The 15092-nt window shown below is 47.7% G+C and overlaps 2 protein-coding genes across 4 annotated transcripts in view; one reads left to right on the forward strand and one right to left on the reverse strand.

Annotated features, from left to right (window-relative positions):
- LOC108079751 (serine-rich adhesin for platelets) overlaps window positions 1-12207 on the forward strand; it is a 28472-nt gene extending 16265 nt beyond the window's left edge. For both annotated transcript variants that reach the window (XM_017174166.2, XM_017174167.3), the window contains exons 2-5: window positions 4514-9381; window positions 9444-10224; window positions 10292-11723; window positions 11788-12207. In XM_017174166.2, the coding sequence (XP_017029655.1) occupies window positions 5455-9381; window positions 9444-10224; window positions 10292-11685 (6102 nt within the window). In that variant the 5' untranslated portion in view covers window positions 4514-5454 and the 3' untranslated portion in view covers window positions 11686-11723; window positions 11788-12207. The remainder of the gene's footprint in view (window positions 1-4513; window positions 9382-9443; window positions 10225-10291; window positions 11724-11787) is intronic.
- Window positions 12208-13192: 985 nt separating this feature from the next.
- LOC108079752 (TOX high mobility group box family member 4) lies at window positions 13193-14955 on the reverse strand. Of its 2 annotated transcripts, none has more exons than XM_017174168.3 (2): window positions 14754-14955; window positions 13193-14160 (listed from the first exon to the last, which is right to left on the reverse strand). In XM_017174168.3, the coding sequence occupies exons 1-2, from the start codon at window positions 14832-14834 to the stop codon at window positions 13483-13485; spliced, it is 759 nt and encodes a 252-aa protein (XP_017029657.1). In that variant the 5' UTR covers window positions 14835-14955; the 3' UTR covers window positions 13193-13482. The 2 variants fall into 2 exon arrangements, with proteins under 2 accessions (XP_017029657.1, XP_017029658.1); XM_017174169.3 differs by lacking the exon at window positions 14754-14955 and adding an exon at window positions 14232-14366.
- Between the last annotated feature and the right edge of the window lie 137 nt (window positions 14956-15092).

Here is a 15092-nt window from a genome sequence, read left to right on the forward strand (position 1 = left end):
CATCGATTTGCGCTCCATCATGGTGCGATCGTCGAACCCCTGGGTCCCCGCCCAACAAAACGCTTTGTGCCTCCTCCTATAAATACAGGCCATTATGATTATTATTTCTTTCTTTTTTTCTCCTCTATCGTTTTTTTTTTCTATTTATTTTTATATATATTATTTTTTTCTATCAAAAGAGTTTGCTGGCAACAATGTAGCCGCATTTATAAACTTATCGTTTGTCACTTGTCTCTATCTATCTCTGGTATCTCTATTCCCCAACGCCACGCTCCACTCCTCCTCCATGGGATCCACTTCGGCAACGGCGACTGGTTTCGGGTGGTTGGCTTGAATGGACGCAGAGTCAGAGCCATTGACATTCACGGCACACACTCCCCGGGTTTGTCGCTTTGTTTCTATTAAATAAACTAAAAACAAAACAGAAAAGAATATTTCTATAGGGAGAGATATAAAGGAAATAATTTAATTTTCTATAAGTTGAGAGGAGAGTCGTTTGTCTGCAAAATAAATCAAGATATCTTCAACTTGCTAGACAAAACGAGTTTTTAAACCTAGAATATTTGACCCTAATAAATGAGATAAAATAATTAAGAAGCCAAGATCTTAGAATAAATTGATGGATGTCATTTAAATTTAAGCAAATTAAGGCGAAATCTATAAAGAAAAATATTTAATAAAAAATAGTACAAACTGATCTATAAGAATATATAGAAATTTAGATTATTTTATAAAAACCTTTTTGGCATTCTTATTTAAAAGATATATATTTTTTTAAGATTTAATTTATTCCGAAATGAAACCAATTACCCCCTAGACTTCTTACCTCCCAACTTTCGCTTATAAAAATATCCAAAGCTCTACCCGTGAGCTCTTGGCCCCGGGTGCCAATTAAATCCAACAATCTTCTTGTGTTTTGACTTTAAACTTCAGAAATTCTGCCCACACTTCCTGGTGCGACGAGGCATTGTTTGGCTTTCGTACATTTTCCATTTCCAGCAGAACCTCTCTTATACAATCTATAAATTTACATTGACTTCAGATTTCTCCTTAATGCTGTGGCTTTTGGCTCTGCCTCTCAGTCGGGTCGTCATCATCGTGAAACTTGTCGTCATCGTCAACTTGTTGCGCCCATATTTGGCAAGAGATTCAAATCAGCGAGGAGCTACGCCTCTTGATCGTTTTATTTTATTTTATTCGCTCTATCGACAGCTTATATCTTGTTTGGACTTGGTCTGTCTGTCTAGTGGCTGGTTGGCGTTGTTCTGGGCCTTGGATTACTCATGCCGACCTTTGTTTGGTATCTGCCAGCGATAAATGGGTTTATGGTATGGAAATCGCCTATGGAAACGAGAGTGTTTCAGGGTGCCAAGTAACACCAGGTTGTTGTTATGTATGTGCGGGGGCGATTCTTTATAATTTTACAATAAAGGGTATTGCATAAATGTTTTGGGCATACATTGATGAGATTATTAAATCACAATAAACACTTGCCATAAAAAATAGGTTTCTATAATAGATTTTTGAATAGATTGAAATTATTACTAAAGGGTTTGATATAGGAAAAAAAAATATTATTGTATACTTCAAAATATTATTAATCATTGTTTAAATGCCATTAAATCTCTGCCTACTTTTAGCTTTATTATCAAAACGTTTCTCCTTCATAAAAGAAAATCGTTTTTAGATTTCCGCATTGTAAAAACTATGATTTTAAAGTCATACCTCAATGGCTATCGTTTATTGTTTAAAGTGTACTATTAACCATTTAATTACATAAATTTCGTGTGGAATATTAAGTAAATCAGCATTTGCCATATATGGAATATTATGCATGGATTCCTCCAGCTTGAATATGAAGTCATACCTGAGAGGCCGGCCACAGAACGTGCAATTATCGAGTTACAAGTGAATTTATTTTTATTTTTCCGTTTTCCTTCGGCTGATTATGGTGCTGGTTTCTTATTGCTGCCACTGCATATCGGCGGAGTGAGCCATAAATTACATAATTGCCGGGTGTTTATCCGCTGGATATTGCAACTGTTTGCTCTCGGCGGGGACACAATCTCGATGGCGATGGCCTGGCCTTTGTTTCCAGTTCGTTTGGCAAATAATGTCTTTGTTTTGGAGTCGGGAGTTTGCTGAAGATACGATCTCCTCTGGCAAAGTGTAACAGACCAAGCGAGCGATCGATCTTTGTCCGCAGATTGATTTACTATATATTCTTCTATATGCGAGAGTCAAGTCTCTTTGTTTGTTTACCAGACAGACACACGATTTGCATGATTAACCACTCGATAGAGGTGGAGAGATACCAGATAGAGTACGTAGCTTATTACTTTTCATGTTCAGCGATTTGTTTCTTGCCTTTGTATGCAAATTCGATCCGAGAATATTACGGGTATAGCTGGGGAATATAATATATAATAAATACAAAATAAATTGCAATTTGCTCGTGCCTAAGAGATTTTCCTTGTTTACTATAATCTTGAATATTTCTTTGACACTTGAGAAAGGTGTCATAAGGAGATTGTAAGACTCAATGCAAGACAGTTCTATTGGGAAGCTAAGTTACGTAAAGAACTATTAATTTCTGAGCACTTGTCAGCGGTTAAGTCCCTTAACTTCTTTATAAAGTTACTTCCCAAGAGTTATTGCATTTTAAAAATAATTTTAAATATTAATAACTTCCCATGCCTAACTTAAACTCTTAAGAGGTGTCATATAAGGCCTGTTTTATTTCCCATAAATAAACCTCACCTTTCTGTCAACTCTCTCGTTGAACTGTGCCAATATTTACTAAGTAAACATTGTATATTATATTTATTGTTTGTGCGTAAGTTCGCTGAAATCCTTAACTCAAGGCATTTTCCCCAAACTGTGTAAACAACGAGAGGAGCCTTCAGAGTTCCCAAGTTTTTACAACTAATTCCACTTGGCCTCAGCATATTCTCCCGCTTCCCAGTATCGAATTTCAAACGCAGCGCCATCGCGTTTGCATGTGCACTTGCTTCCGAGATAACAAATTGGAATGGAATTGAAATTCTATATGTTTGCCGGGAGCGACCCGAAAAGGGGAAGCAAGCAACAAAGCCGAGGGTCAAGCTTTTGCTATTGTAGAATGCGGTTTCTGAGGGTTGGTTTCGGGTGTTGCAAATGGGAGGTGGGTGGTTTATACTATATACATATATGTATGTCTATAGATGGGTGTAGAGGAGGTGCCATATCCAATGGGGTAAAGCTGGCAACGATTTTAATTCCGGGGGGTGCCACGTATTGACGTCATCTGGGTTTTTGTATATTTCAGCGAGCAGCGATTGTTCATCTTGTCTTGTAGGGAAATAAATAACTTAATTTAATGAAATTGTTGTTTATTTCTCTATAATTGATAGTGCCTGGCAGATAAATGTTTTTTATGGTTTAAAGTTCCTGAATTTCTGGGGTGCAGAGAGGCGTCTTTTCGAAAATCTCTAGATAAGGTTGAGGATCGTAAATGTAATTTGATATTTGAGTTCAATTGGAATGGATGTAATTTAATGTATTCTTTTTATGATCTGTCAATCATCATTTAAAGCCAGAGTTTAATGGATTATTCGAATATGTAATTGGAAATTAAGAAACAATTATTTTCTAATTAATTTATAATTTAATAATTAAGAATACTTATGACACTCTTTGGCTTTTTGGGCAATTTATTTCCTGAAATATTCGCTAGAGGTGGACTTTTTCGATGTTTTCAAATTGTAACAAGAAAGGAAGCAAACTTCGGGAAGCCGAAATTTGTATACCCTTGGAGGTTGCCATAGGATCATGGCATCGAATCAAAAATCAATCATAACTTAGCCAAAAAGGTATACATTTCAATTCGGAAAGCTTTTCTGTGCTAGTTTTTTCCAGGTTAACAAATCAGCTTACTAAATTTTTAAATTAAAAAAATTCAAATTTTTGTTAAATTTTAACGATGTAACCCCTTATAAAATTTTGAAAAAATGGGTCCAAAATTTGTTTCTTCCCTACATAGCTAGAAAGATTCGCCTGTTGATGCTGATCAAGAATATATATGATTTATAGGTTCGGAAATGACTTCTTCACTGCTTTTCAAGCTTCTGACTAAAATTATAATACCCTGCAAGGGTATAAACATATCTATAATCTTCTTATGATACCCTTTCCCAAACGATTCTTCTCACTTGCCAAAAAATGATGGTTAAAAAGACACACGGCAGTAATTTATCATTGAATTATATTCGTTTCCTGTCTCGCATGCCTCGACTTGATGCTTAATGAGACTTAAGTTTAAAATAATTGCAAGCACACAAAATTTAATAAGAAGTTAACTGCAGTTAAAGGCACTGCAATAAAATAAAAGTAAATGCAATAATTTTTTCCTCGGTTGCCAAGTGTGTGTGTATGTGTGTGTATGTGTGTGTAATTGTGTATATTTATTTGTAGTTGTTGCCTCGGTTCCGTGTGAAGTAATTCATGTTTTCTCTCTCTCTTATTTTTTTTGCAGCTTAATTGTGCAACAACAACAGCAACAGTGGAGTCTCAACAATTGGCACAATTGGCGATAAATCAGCAGCAGCAGCAGCAGTAACACAATAAAAACAACAACAAACGCCAAGATAGCAAAGCTACAGAAGAAGTCAGTGTGAACTTTAGCAGGCGCAGCAGAAAAAAAACACAAACAAAAAACGAAATAATAGCGACGTTGCACATGAAGAAAGGGAAAACGAATAAATCTACTAACAACGAAAACAACGAGCTGGAGTAAGATAGCAGATCTGGCCCTCATTAGCATTCTCAGGCATTCAAGAGCAAAAGAAGTGCAAGCTAATGGAAGAGAGTGAAATGCAGGTGTAGTGATAAGCCGGAGAGAGCAGTTAAGTCAAGAATAAGCTCAAGAGAACTAAAGAATCTGCATAAAGTTCTTCCAAGAGAAAGTAAGCAGTTTAAGGCAAGCCAGGATCGAGGATTAATCCTAAGGGAAATGTGCAAAGCAGTGTAAGCAGCAGCAAGGATTGACTCAAGAGAGAGCAGGTTTAAAAACAGTAGGCTCAAGAGAGATCAAGCCTTCCGCACACTTGACTCTTGAGTATCGATTTCACAGCCTGGCGCTGTTGTTCCCAGTTGCCAACACGCGCTGACAGTTGACAATTTGACAGTTGGCAGCTGCAGCGGGGCAGGGGGTGGGGCCATCATCAGTATGTGGCCCTAGACAAAAAACAGCAACAAAAAAACAGCAAAGACAGCTAAAAGAAAAAAGAAAACAAAATAAAATAAAAGGAGAGAAAAAGGAGGAGGAGAACCACTTGGCATTCAACAGGCAGCGAAGCATAACCAGGCTTGGTTGGGCCCAGACCGGAAAGCGTCGATGAGTTGAGTGAAGCCACTCATACCACTCTCCACTCACTCCACTCTCCCACACTCCTCGAATCCCTTCCTCCCCCCGCAATGGATGCATCGCCCTTGTCGCCGGAACAGGCACCCGTCCTGGTTACTGGCCGCTCGCTGGACCAGCAGGTGGACGCCAGTTCACCAAATCACTCGAACTACTCGAATCTCACCAACAGCAGCAGTGGCAGCAGCGCCTGTAGTCCCTCTGCCTGCTCCTCCTCGTCCTCGTCTTCCTCGGCGCCGCAGTACAGCGAGGATATACGTCGCGCGGCGGCTGCTGTGCGTCCTACTCCAGGAGGAGCACCGCAGCCTGGCTCGACTTCTGGTTCAGGCTCGGGTTCAGGCTCAGCCAAGACCTGCGAACTAGACTTGGGTGAGGAGCGTGACACCTTTTCGCCCGTCTCCAGTCCCGACTGCAATGGAGCTGCGGTCTCCGCCACAGATGTGCTGCCCTCGGGCAGTGGCTCCAACGTGGACAACAAGATATATGAGGGTGCCAGTGCTAGCAAGGTGAAGCCACCCTCCAAGGAGGAGAAGCAGCGCCAGAACGAGGAGATTGTGTGCATGGAGACGTCCACAGTGTCAACGGAGACAGGATCCTGGGAGTCCATGTATCCGGCAGCTAACACAGTACTAGCACCCGAGGAGGAGCCAGAGGAGAACACAGAGAACACCACGCCTTCCGTTTTCAAGGGCATCACCGCCAGCTGCTTGCTAAGGGATCTGGAGAAGCGGGATCAGCCGCTGTCCACCTCCGGCACCAGTGCTTGCTTCATAGATGCCTCCTCCTTGAGGGATGAGGACGAAGTGCTGTCTTTTCCCAGCCTAGATGGTCATGCTCAGGAGGAACCAGAACCACAGCAGCCGCAACAGGAGGACGATGAGCAGCAAGAGGAGGCAGAGCCCTCGCCCACACAGCAGCTGGAGCAGTTCCACAAGGCCTTTGCCAGGTGCAAAGCCAGCCGACAGAGCCAGGAGCAAGAGGAGCAGCCTGAGCATGAGGAGACCGCCGAGGAGCGACCGGCAGCGCCCATGTCCGTGCCCTACAGCTTCCAGCACAATGCCCAGCATTTCAGCGTGCATCCGTTGGGCAGCAGTCCGAAGTTCACGCAGCACCACCAGAGCCAGCACCATCCCGATCTCAGCTACACCACGGACTACTCCTCCAGCAGTCCAGCTCCAAGTCTGGTGTGGTCGGAGCAGGGCAGGAGTCACCAAGGAGCCTCTGTATCCGCCTCGGCCTCCACGCCGCACAACTCCATGGTGCACATTGAGCCGGCGTCCGTGGGGAGCAACAACTCGTCGATCCACCGGGATTACACGCTGTCTTCCTCTCTCTCTCACCACCGGGACTCGGGTGCATACTGCAGCGATGCCACCGACTCGCCGCTGCCCCTGCCCCGTACTCCCAAGCGGAGCTCCAAGTTCGACGAGGCCAATCCCATAGTTTCGGGTGGTGCCTCCATTGAGGATTTCAGGGAAAAGCAGTGCGAGAGTCCCAGCATCAAGAGGCGCACGGATACTTGTCCAATTGTTTCCGGGGGCTTTGTGTCCCTGGACTTTGCGCCCACTCGCCCGCTGGCTGATGAGGATGATGATGAAGAGGACTTGGGCGAGGATCCAGAGATTGCCGGTGTGGAGATGCGCGTGAAGCGTAAGCCCGTGTCTGGTATAGCTTCCTGGGTGGTGGACATGAGCGACTGCCGCCCGGAACGGCGACGCAGCACCAGCAGCACCACCTCCAGCTTCCGAGAACGCTCCGACTCTAACAGCTCGCACAAGAGCGGATGTGGCTTCTACGTGTCCCTGGATGACATGGACAGGAAGCCGCAAGAGCAACCATTGGCAAAGCCAGCTGCTGGAGCAAGTCCTGCTCCCTCGCAGCTAAGCAAGTCTTATACAGCTCCCAAGTCGGCGGGTTTCTTTGTGGATCTCTCGCAGAGCGGCAGGGATGAGGAGCAGGCTCAGAAGGAACGGGATTTAGCCCAGGCTAGGGAGGAACCCAAGCCGGAACCGAAGAATATATTCAGCATGTTTATAGACTTTGGAGAACAGAAAACGCCGCGCTCCAATGGGCGCAAGGAGCCGCTGAGTCTTGCCCAGCGTCTGTCCAGTTCCCTGAGTTCCTCTACACCCCAGCGAAGGGGAAATGGCGAGGTTGAGGTGATGAAGTCAAGCGCTAGTTCCACGGAGACCCTAATGGCCAAGAGTGCCAACCAGAAGGAACTCTCTTCAGGCGAAAGCAAATCCCTGGATTATAGATGCAATCTGGAGCCGCCACTGACGGTGGCTGCTTTGCGTCGTCTATCCCAGCAACAGCGCCAGCAAAGCGATCCTGCCAAGCGGCACAGCTGGGGCAGCAACAATGGATCAGGACCAGGAACTGGCAGCGAGTGCAAGCGATCCATTAGCCTCACGGCCAATGGGGGAGCAGAGTCCTCTTCCTCGGGCCTGATGAGCATCATAGACAAGCTGCCCATTATTTCAAAGGCATCCTCTTTGTCCATCGATAGTTCCGTGTCCCCTTACGATGACTTTAGTGGCTCCAATCCCGGCCTGAGCAGCTGCTCGGAGGAGGAGCAGGCCCAGGCCCAGCAGGGCAGGATTAAGAAGCGGCGGAAAGATGTGCAGCTCAATGAGACCTATGACAAGTCGAGTCTGGCCTCGGTCACCGAGGGAGTGCTCTCCAAGGACATGTCGCCTGCCTCCAACACGGACACGGATGATCTCACCTTCCAGCAGGACGAGCAGCTGGCCAAGGAGCAGGCAGCAGAACTGGTGGCACTCCCCGTGTCCATACAGCTCACCAGCAGCAGTTCCAATCGCACCAGCAGCGTGATGGAGACCATAATCGAGGCCAAGGAGACGGCCTCGCCCAAAAAGCAGGTTACCCTAAGCAATGGCCACACCATGGAATCCCTGCAGGCCACCATCGAGAAGCAGAAGCAGCTGCTGGAGACAGTCAACGAACATGGCGAGCCACAGGCTTCCCAGCAGGCTCAACAGCAGCCCTCACAGATCCCCTCCAGCTTTGTGAAGCTCTCGGACATGGACAAGCCGGTGAAGCATGATCTCCAATCGCCGGATTCCATGAGCAAGAGTGTGGGCAATAACCACCGCAGCTCTCAGCTGGGGCAGAGGCTCTATCGGGACGAGAACCGGGCTCGTCCTCACTCGTGGGCCATGACCCGATCCACGGGAAATACCCTGCAGAACTTTACCAACTCGGTGGACAACATTAGGAGCCTTTCCCGCCTGTTTCCCAACTTCTCCAAGGAGTTCTCCAACTCCCTGCCCAACGATATGACCTTGGATCAGGTTCAGGCACAGCAGCAGCAGGTGGACTACATCCAAACGGATCTCAGTGCGGACTCAAGTCTGGCCTCCAGCTTTAGCAGATCGGGCATGGATGAGTCCTCGCTGAGCTGCCGGCAGCCCCGCCGCTTGGGTGAAGACTTGCTCAAGATGTTTCTGCAGGAGATAGCCACGGATATGCTGGTGGAGGTGCATGGACGTAGGATACGCGCACACAAGTGCATCTTGCGCTCCAGGTGTCAGTACTTTGCCGCCATGCTGGCGGGTCATGGAGCCCAGAGCGTGGTCTCCTTGCAAGGTTACTCCTATGCGGCTGTGCACTTTGCGCTATGCCACATTTACTCGGGGGCTTCGCACCCGCCAGATGGGATTAGTTTGATGGAGCTGGCAGCATTGGCTGATCTGCTGGGCTTGGAGGGTCTCAAGGAGGTCACCTCGCATGCTTTGAAGACGAACTACTGCCACAACTTCCACAAGCCCTGCTCTGGGTGCACTGATGGGATTCTTCAGGTCCTGCCCGTGGCCTTGAACCATGCTCTGGATGATTTGTACAGGAAATGCCTGCGCTGGACTTGTCGCCACTATCTGAAGGTGTGGCCCACTCGACAGTTTGCCCAGCTTCCACCGGATATCCTGGGAAGGTGTCGTCAGCAAATCGTGGCTTATTTGGTGAGTATTATCCTGGATAATTCCCTTTATCCCCAATCCTTGCTGATTTACTTTTCCTCCAGACATCCGAGACCGTGCTGGACACGGTGCTCGACTGCGACCACTTGCTGGCCCAGCTTTCAGCCTACCGCTGGGGCCATGTCTGCGAGCAGCTAGTACGCGACATCCTGGATGCTGCCTATGCCTATGTGGGTGACCACTTTGCCAGCCTCATAGCCAGCGATGCCTTCTTGTCTTTAGGACACGATCGCAGCCGGCATATTCCCCGCCTGGAGACGCTTCTGCTGCACACCGCCGCCGAACTAACCCCAGAGCAGGCCTGCAGAAGCTATCAGCGTGTAACCCGCTTGAACACTGTGCTCCAAGCCAAGCTTATACACATGCCTGCCAGCCTGGGTCAGTCTGAGCTGGCTCGGGAGCTGCAGGGCCTGCAGGAGGAGCAGCTGGACTGGCAGCCGGAATACATACGTTTGGTGGGTGCCCTTGTCTATGCCGTGGAACAGTGCCTCATACGGCAGTGCTCACGGGCCATGCGGGTCACAGCCTGGCAGCGCATGGATTTGGAGCTGCGCAAAAAGATTCAGACTTTGGCCCGTCTCACCGAGCCGCTGGACATGAAGCGGCAGAATGGCAAGCCAGTGGGCAAGGCCTTCTCTTTCGGAGGCAGCTCAAGAAGCCAGGATCTGGTGCAGATCAAGCTGGCCATCCAAGCGCAGACCAAGCGAGCCCATGCCCAGGAGGCGCAGCTGTACAAGGCCACCCAGACGCAGGAGGCAGTGACTGGTCATGTTCAGACCGCGGATAGGGGAGTGCAGGCGAATCATGAGTCCCGAGACGGAGGAAGTAAGTATAGTTTTGGAGTTCCTTTAACTTTTTGTAGATTCACCTTTCTCCTCCTCATCCTTTCCAGGCAAAATCCTCAAGTCCAACTCCCGGGCCTATGTCCCACATCGCGCCAGCTCTCAGGTGGCCTCGGAACGCCACAGCTTGAATATGCATAGACGCACCCAGTCAGAGGCTCCGCCGGTGACGAACAAGAAACTAATTCCAGTAGCGACGGAAACCAAGGCTGCTGCTGCTGCTGCTGCTCCAGCAAAGCCTATAACCGCCACCACCAAACTAGCCGAAGTCCGACCTCGTTACCTGGAACCCCGCAAGCCCAGGGCTGCAGCCACCAATGGCCATGGGTCTGGACCAGTTCGCAGTGCCACCAGCTCCAGTATTCCCGCCAATGGGGGGAGAAAAGCGCCAGCTAAGAACCTGCACATCTCCTCCAGCGATAGCTCAAGAAACTCGAGTCCAGCGGCTCGTCGAGTGCAGCAAAATGGAGCACGGCTGGGGAACAAGTCCAGCAATCTCTCCATGGACAGCTTGGCTTCGCCGGCGCGTCGAGCCAAGAGCAACTCGCGAGGACCGCAGGACAGGTACTCCTCCGACCAAAACTCCCTGGCGGAGAGCATGAAGAGCTCTGTAATTACCAACAAAACGATCTCACACGAGTCGCTCTCCAGCAGCTCAAAGCTGGCCAAGATTCAGCAGCTGAATGGTCATGGAAAAGTCAATACCCCAGGCAAGTTGAAGGCCACGCAGCGAGGCTCTACAGTGGGCAACAAGTCAACGCGGCAGCTGAAGCAGCAGCACAATGCAGTGGTGGCCTCCAATGGATCCAGTCCCAGTTCCGTGCACACCACCAAGTCGGCAGCCAGTCGCCTGTCCTCGGTGAGCAGCACGCTCTCCACAAGAGAGCTGTTCAAGCAGCGCTCCATTTCAGTGCCGGCGGGTGGAACAGATGCCACCGGAGGAGGACCGAACAAGGGACGCCACAGCTTTCTTTCGGCCAAATCCCGCGAGATACTGGCCAAGCGAGCGGAGAAGAACAAGCTGCAACAGCAGCAGCAGCAACAGAAGCAAACCGAAGCTCCAGGGGAAGAGCAAGTGCAACTACGCTCTTCCGCTGGACCCCTGCGCTCCTCCTCACATTCCGCGGTGACCAGCATGCTACAGCAGCATAACCTGCGCAACAGTCTGCCCTCCAGCATACCCACCCGGCGTCCTAACACTTTGCATCTGAAGAAGACCACAGCCACGGTGACCAATGGAGTGGGCACCACCAATGGGCTCACGAATGGATCCTACAAGTCGGCCCATGCGGTTAAACAGAAGCTGGATCTGCTCATCGATGCCCAGATGGAGGGCGTGGCGCCGGCGCCCAAGGAGCGAGTAGAGTCCAAGCTGGAGCGTTCGAGTACTTTTTGTAAGGACAGCGCGGATTTGGACATGAGCGAGCTGCAGATTGTGGAGTAAAAAAGGAAGAGGAGCTACAAAATCAATAGGATAATGGGGTGAGTGTGAGCTGCAGAGGATGTATAACAATCGTAACTAACTAGCTTTTCTCTATCCTTTCAGGTTGTATTAAATATGACTCCCGAAAGGAAGAGAGAATCCAACAACCCGAACCCAGAACCGTAAACGTCCCATAAGGCAACACTAGTCAATAATCTAGCATAGGCAGCTGCCGCAGGAATGATATTTAAAGGATAAAGCATACTGAACCGAAGATGTTACTACTACCAACGGACAAAAATATATATATGAATAAAATATATTCCAAAAGTCCCCGCGGAATCAAGTTATATAGCCGTTGAACCCTAAGCCAGCCCCACTTAAAGATATAACTATATATATTAGCTTATGGCGAGGATAGAATGGAAAACAGCTAAACGAAAAAGAAAACAAAACTGATGAATGAAAACAAGTATTTGGTGATATTATTTAGAGTGCGCTTTATGTTTACATTTAAATGCTAGCAGCAATATGTGCTTATATTATATAAACCCATAAACCAGCTCTCTACTCAAAGTACGAACCAGCGATGGCGCTTTGCAGGCTGCATTTAGAGACTCCTCTAAGCTCTCTCCTTACCCCCCGCTTGATATGCTATATATACTATATAGAAGAGGGATCTCTTGAACTCCTTTTTATACTGTTGTTTATTTAACTTGTATTCGTACTCTTAACAACAATGGCGCATTACTTCAGCAAGGCAACCAAGAAAACGTCTCTTTTACACATAATTAATATTATTTGATACAATTAATTTATACATTTTAATTAGTTTCGGTTATTATATACTTAGAACGAAGCACACGAAAGAGTGTTTTTTGTAAGCAACGGCATTGATAAATTGATATATTGATAATGAAGTGCAAGAAGTAATAAATGTGTGTATTTATTAAAAGTTACCATATAAAACGAAAGGGGTTTTACTGTGCGTTAATTAAGAATTTATTTCAGAGCTTGAAAAATTCGTTTGGCGTTTTACTAAGAGTTCTTAAAGAGGCGTCCTGGATCAGCTCTTTTCTTTTAACTTGATGTTGAAGCTATGACTCTCTCCGGCTCTCTTAGGTTTCTTTTCAGTTGATCTTGAGTCCATCTTACGAGCTCTCTCTTATTTCTATAGCTGTTCTCTGCCCTTGTAGAAGGGATCTGGCTGGAAATCTGGTCATTGAAAACTGATAAGACCAAAGGGAAAGGAATTTACCATATAAAACAAAAGGGTTTTTACTGTAGCGCATGGTTAAACGTTTATTTCAGAGCTCGTAAAGTTTGTTTTGCGTTTTACTAAAAGTTATCAAAGAGAAGTCTTAGAACGACTTAGATCCAGCTCTCTTAAGTTTCTTAATGGTTGTTCTGTGAGAGCAAGTGGTTGAGTCCAAAGCTGCTCTCCGCTTTCATAAAAGGGATCTGGCTAGATTTGTGGTCATTGGAAAACACTGATAAGAACAAAGAGAGAAACAGAGAGGAGCACCGCTTGCAGTGAAATTCATCGTTGGCCTCTTTTATTGTGCCTTCTCTTCAGTAAACATTATCTTTATGTGTTGATCTATTAATAATTAAAATATAAAAAGCTTGGCTTGCGTTCATTCCGTTTCCGCACATTTGCTAATTACGCCCGAAACTGACGGACTTCTACACTAATTATCATATCTTCGTGTGTGTATATACCCGAGCGATATACGAAAAGCTAGGTTACATATGGAATCTAGAGTCTAGACTTAGCCTAGGCGCGGGTTCAGTCGGAGGCGGAACGGAGGCGAGGTGCTACGAGGGCGAGCTTTTTAGGGACAGCGCCCACTCGTTGAACACGTTGCGGCAATGGATGACGACGCACTCGTTGCTGCAGTACTCGTCCTCCCAGTCGGGATTAATGATGGCCGGCTTGTTGCACTGCTCTCGCGTACACTTTTGCACCCTGGCCGCCTCGCTAAGTAGCTGGATCTGCTCGGGCGGCTGTTGTGGTTGTGGCTGTTCTACTGGCTCCACCTTACACACCTCAACCTTGGGAACCACATAGGAAACAACTGGATTTTCTAGCTCCAACAAGGCCTCCGTTTCGGACATGTGGTGGCGATAGTCGCGTATGAGGCGCAGATATTCCCGCTTATCCTGCTCGTGCCGCTGACTATACACGCTCTTCTGCGTCTCATCCAGGGAGTCCCACATGGTCTGTACAATCACCTGCATCTGCTCCAGCGAGCAGGCGGGATTCTGCTGCTTGATGGCCGTCACAGTGTCGCGAAAGAACAAAGCAAATGGGGCCAGCGGCTTGGGAGGAGTCTGTGCCTGCTGCTGGGGAATCATCACCTCCTGTTGCTGCTGCTGCTGCTGGGGCTGCTGTTGCTGCTGTGCCGCCAAGCCCTGGGCACCGCCATATGTGTCGTACTCATCCTCATCGTCATCGTTCAACGTGGAGTGATCCAGGCTAAGCATTCTCCGCGACTGCAGAGAGAAAACAAGGACATGGTTAGTTATGGGTGCCTTTTGCCCATCCGATGGATCCGGGAGCTCACTAGAAACTTCTTCATCTGACGCGCAATCCCACTCGCAGAGTGAACAACTAAACTAATGTACAAATCGTTCGCCCAAGCACAAGCCACTTGTATGGAGCCGAGCTAGCGGGGGAGGAGGAGAGTTCTCAGTGCTGTGTGGTAACCTGCCCGTCGTCTCTGCCTCTGCCGCTGCTGTGTGAGCGTGTGCGTGCCGTTTGCTGATAAGAAGCTGACGCGGCCGCTCTCCAAACGATAACCCCCGCCCAAAGGGGGGGCGGAGAGGGGATGATTGTGTGCTCCACTTGCTGTTGTGTGCGTGCGTACATGCAGCTGGGGGGGAGTCCATCCGTCCAGCTGGTCGCCAAAACAAACGCGAGTGCTGGGCGATTCGGATCTCTTGTTCATTATAAAACCATTACGGCCATCGATGCGCGTCAATTAGGGCGAGCGGTCGGTCGGCTGTGAAAACTGTTTCCCGAGCTGGATCGGATCGGATGGGATTTGTTGGCTTCCTTCGGTGTCTGCCGGAGCAGTCGTACTTACTGCTTGGTTGGGACCCTCTGCCGGCGTGTCATTTAGCTCGAAGACCTCGTCTCCGAAGGATGGCGCATGAAACTGGTTCATGGTGGCGCCTCCAGCAAATCTCCAGGGGTTATTTACAAAGGAAAACTATACAAATTTATTAATTATTATATTAGTTTGTAGACTTGTGTGACCGTATTGTGGCAGTTGAAAAATATTAGGCAAGGCAGAGCACATTTTGCGGTTTTCAACACTGGAAGCAGCCAGTTGCCGTGCATTCAGGGTTACCAGACCGCGCGTTCCTAAGGGTTTCAGGGAGTTAGTGTGCCCAGAAGCCGCGAAAGCGGTTATTTTCCCGTT

This window comes from Drosophila kikkawai, chromosome 3L (assembly GCF_030179895.1).
Source record: "Drosophila kikkawai strain 14028-0561.14 chromosome 3L, DkikHiC1v2, whole genome shotgun sequence".
In the NCBI taxonomy this organism is placed as follows: Eukaryota; Metazoa; Arthropoda; class Insecta; order Diptera; family Drosophilidae; genus Drosophila; species Drosophila kikkawai.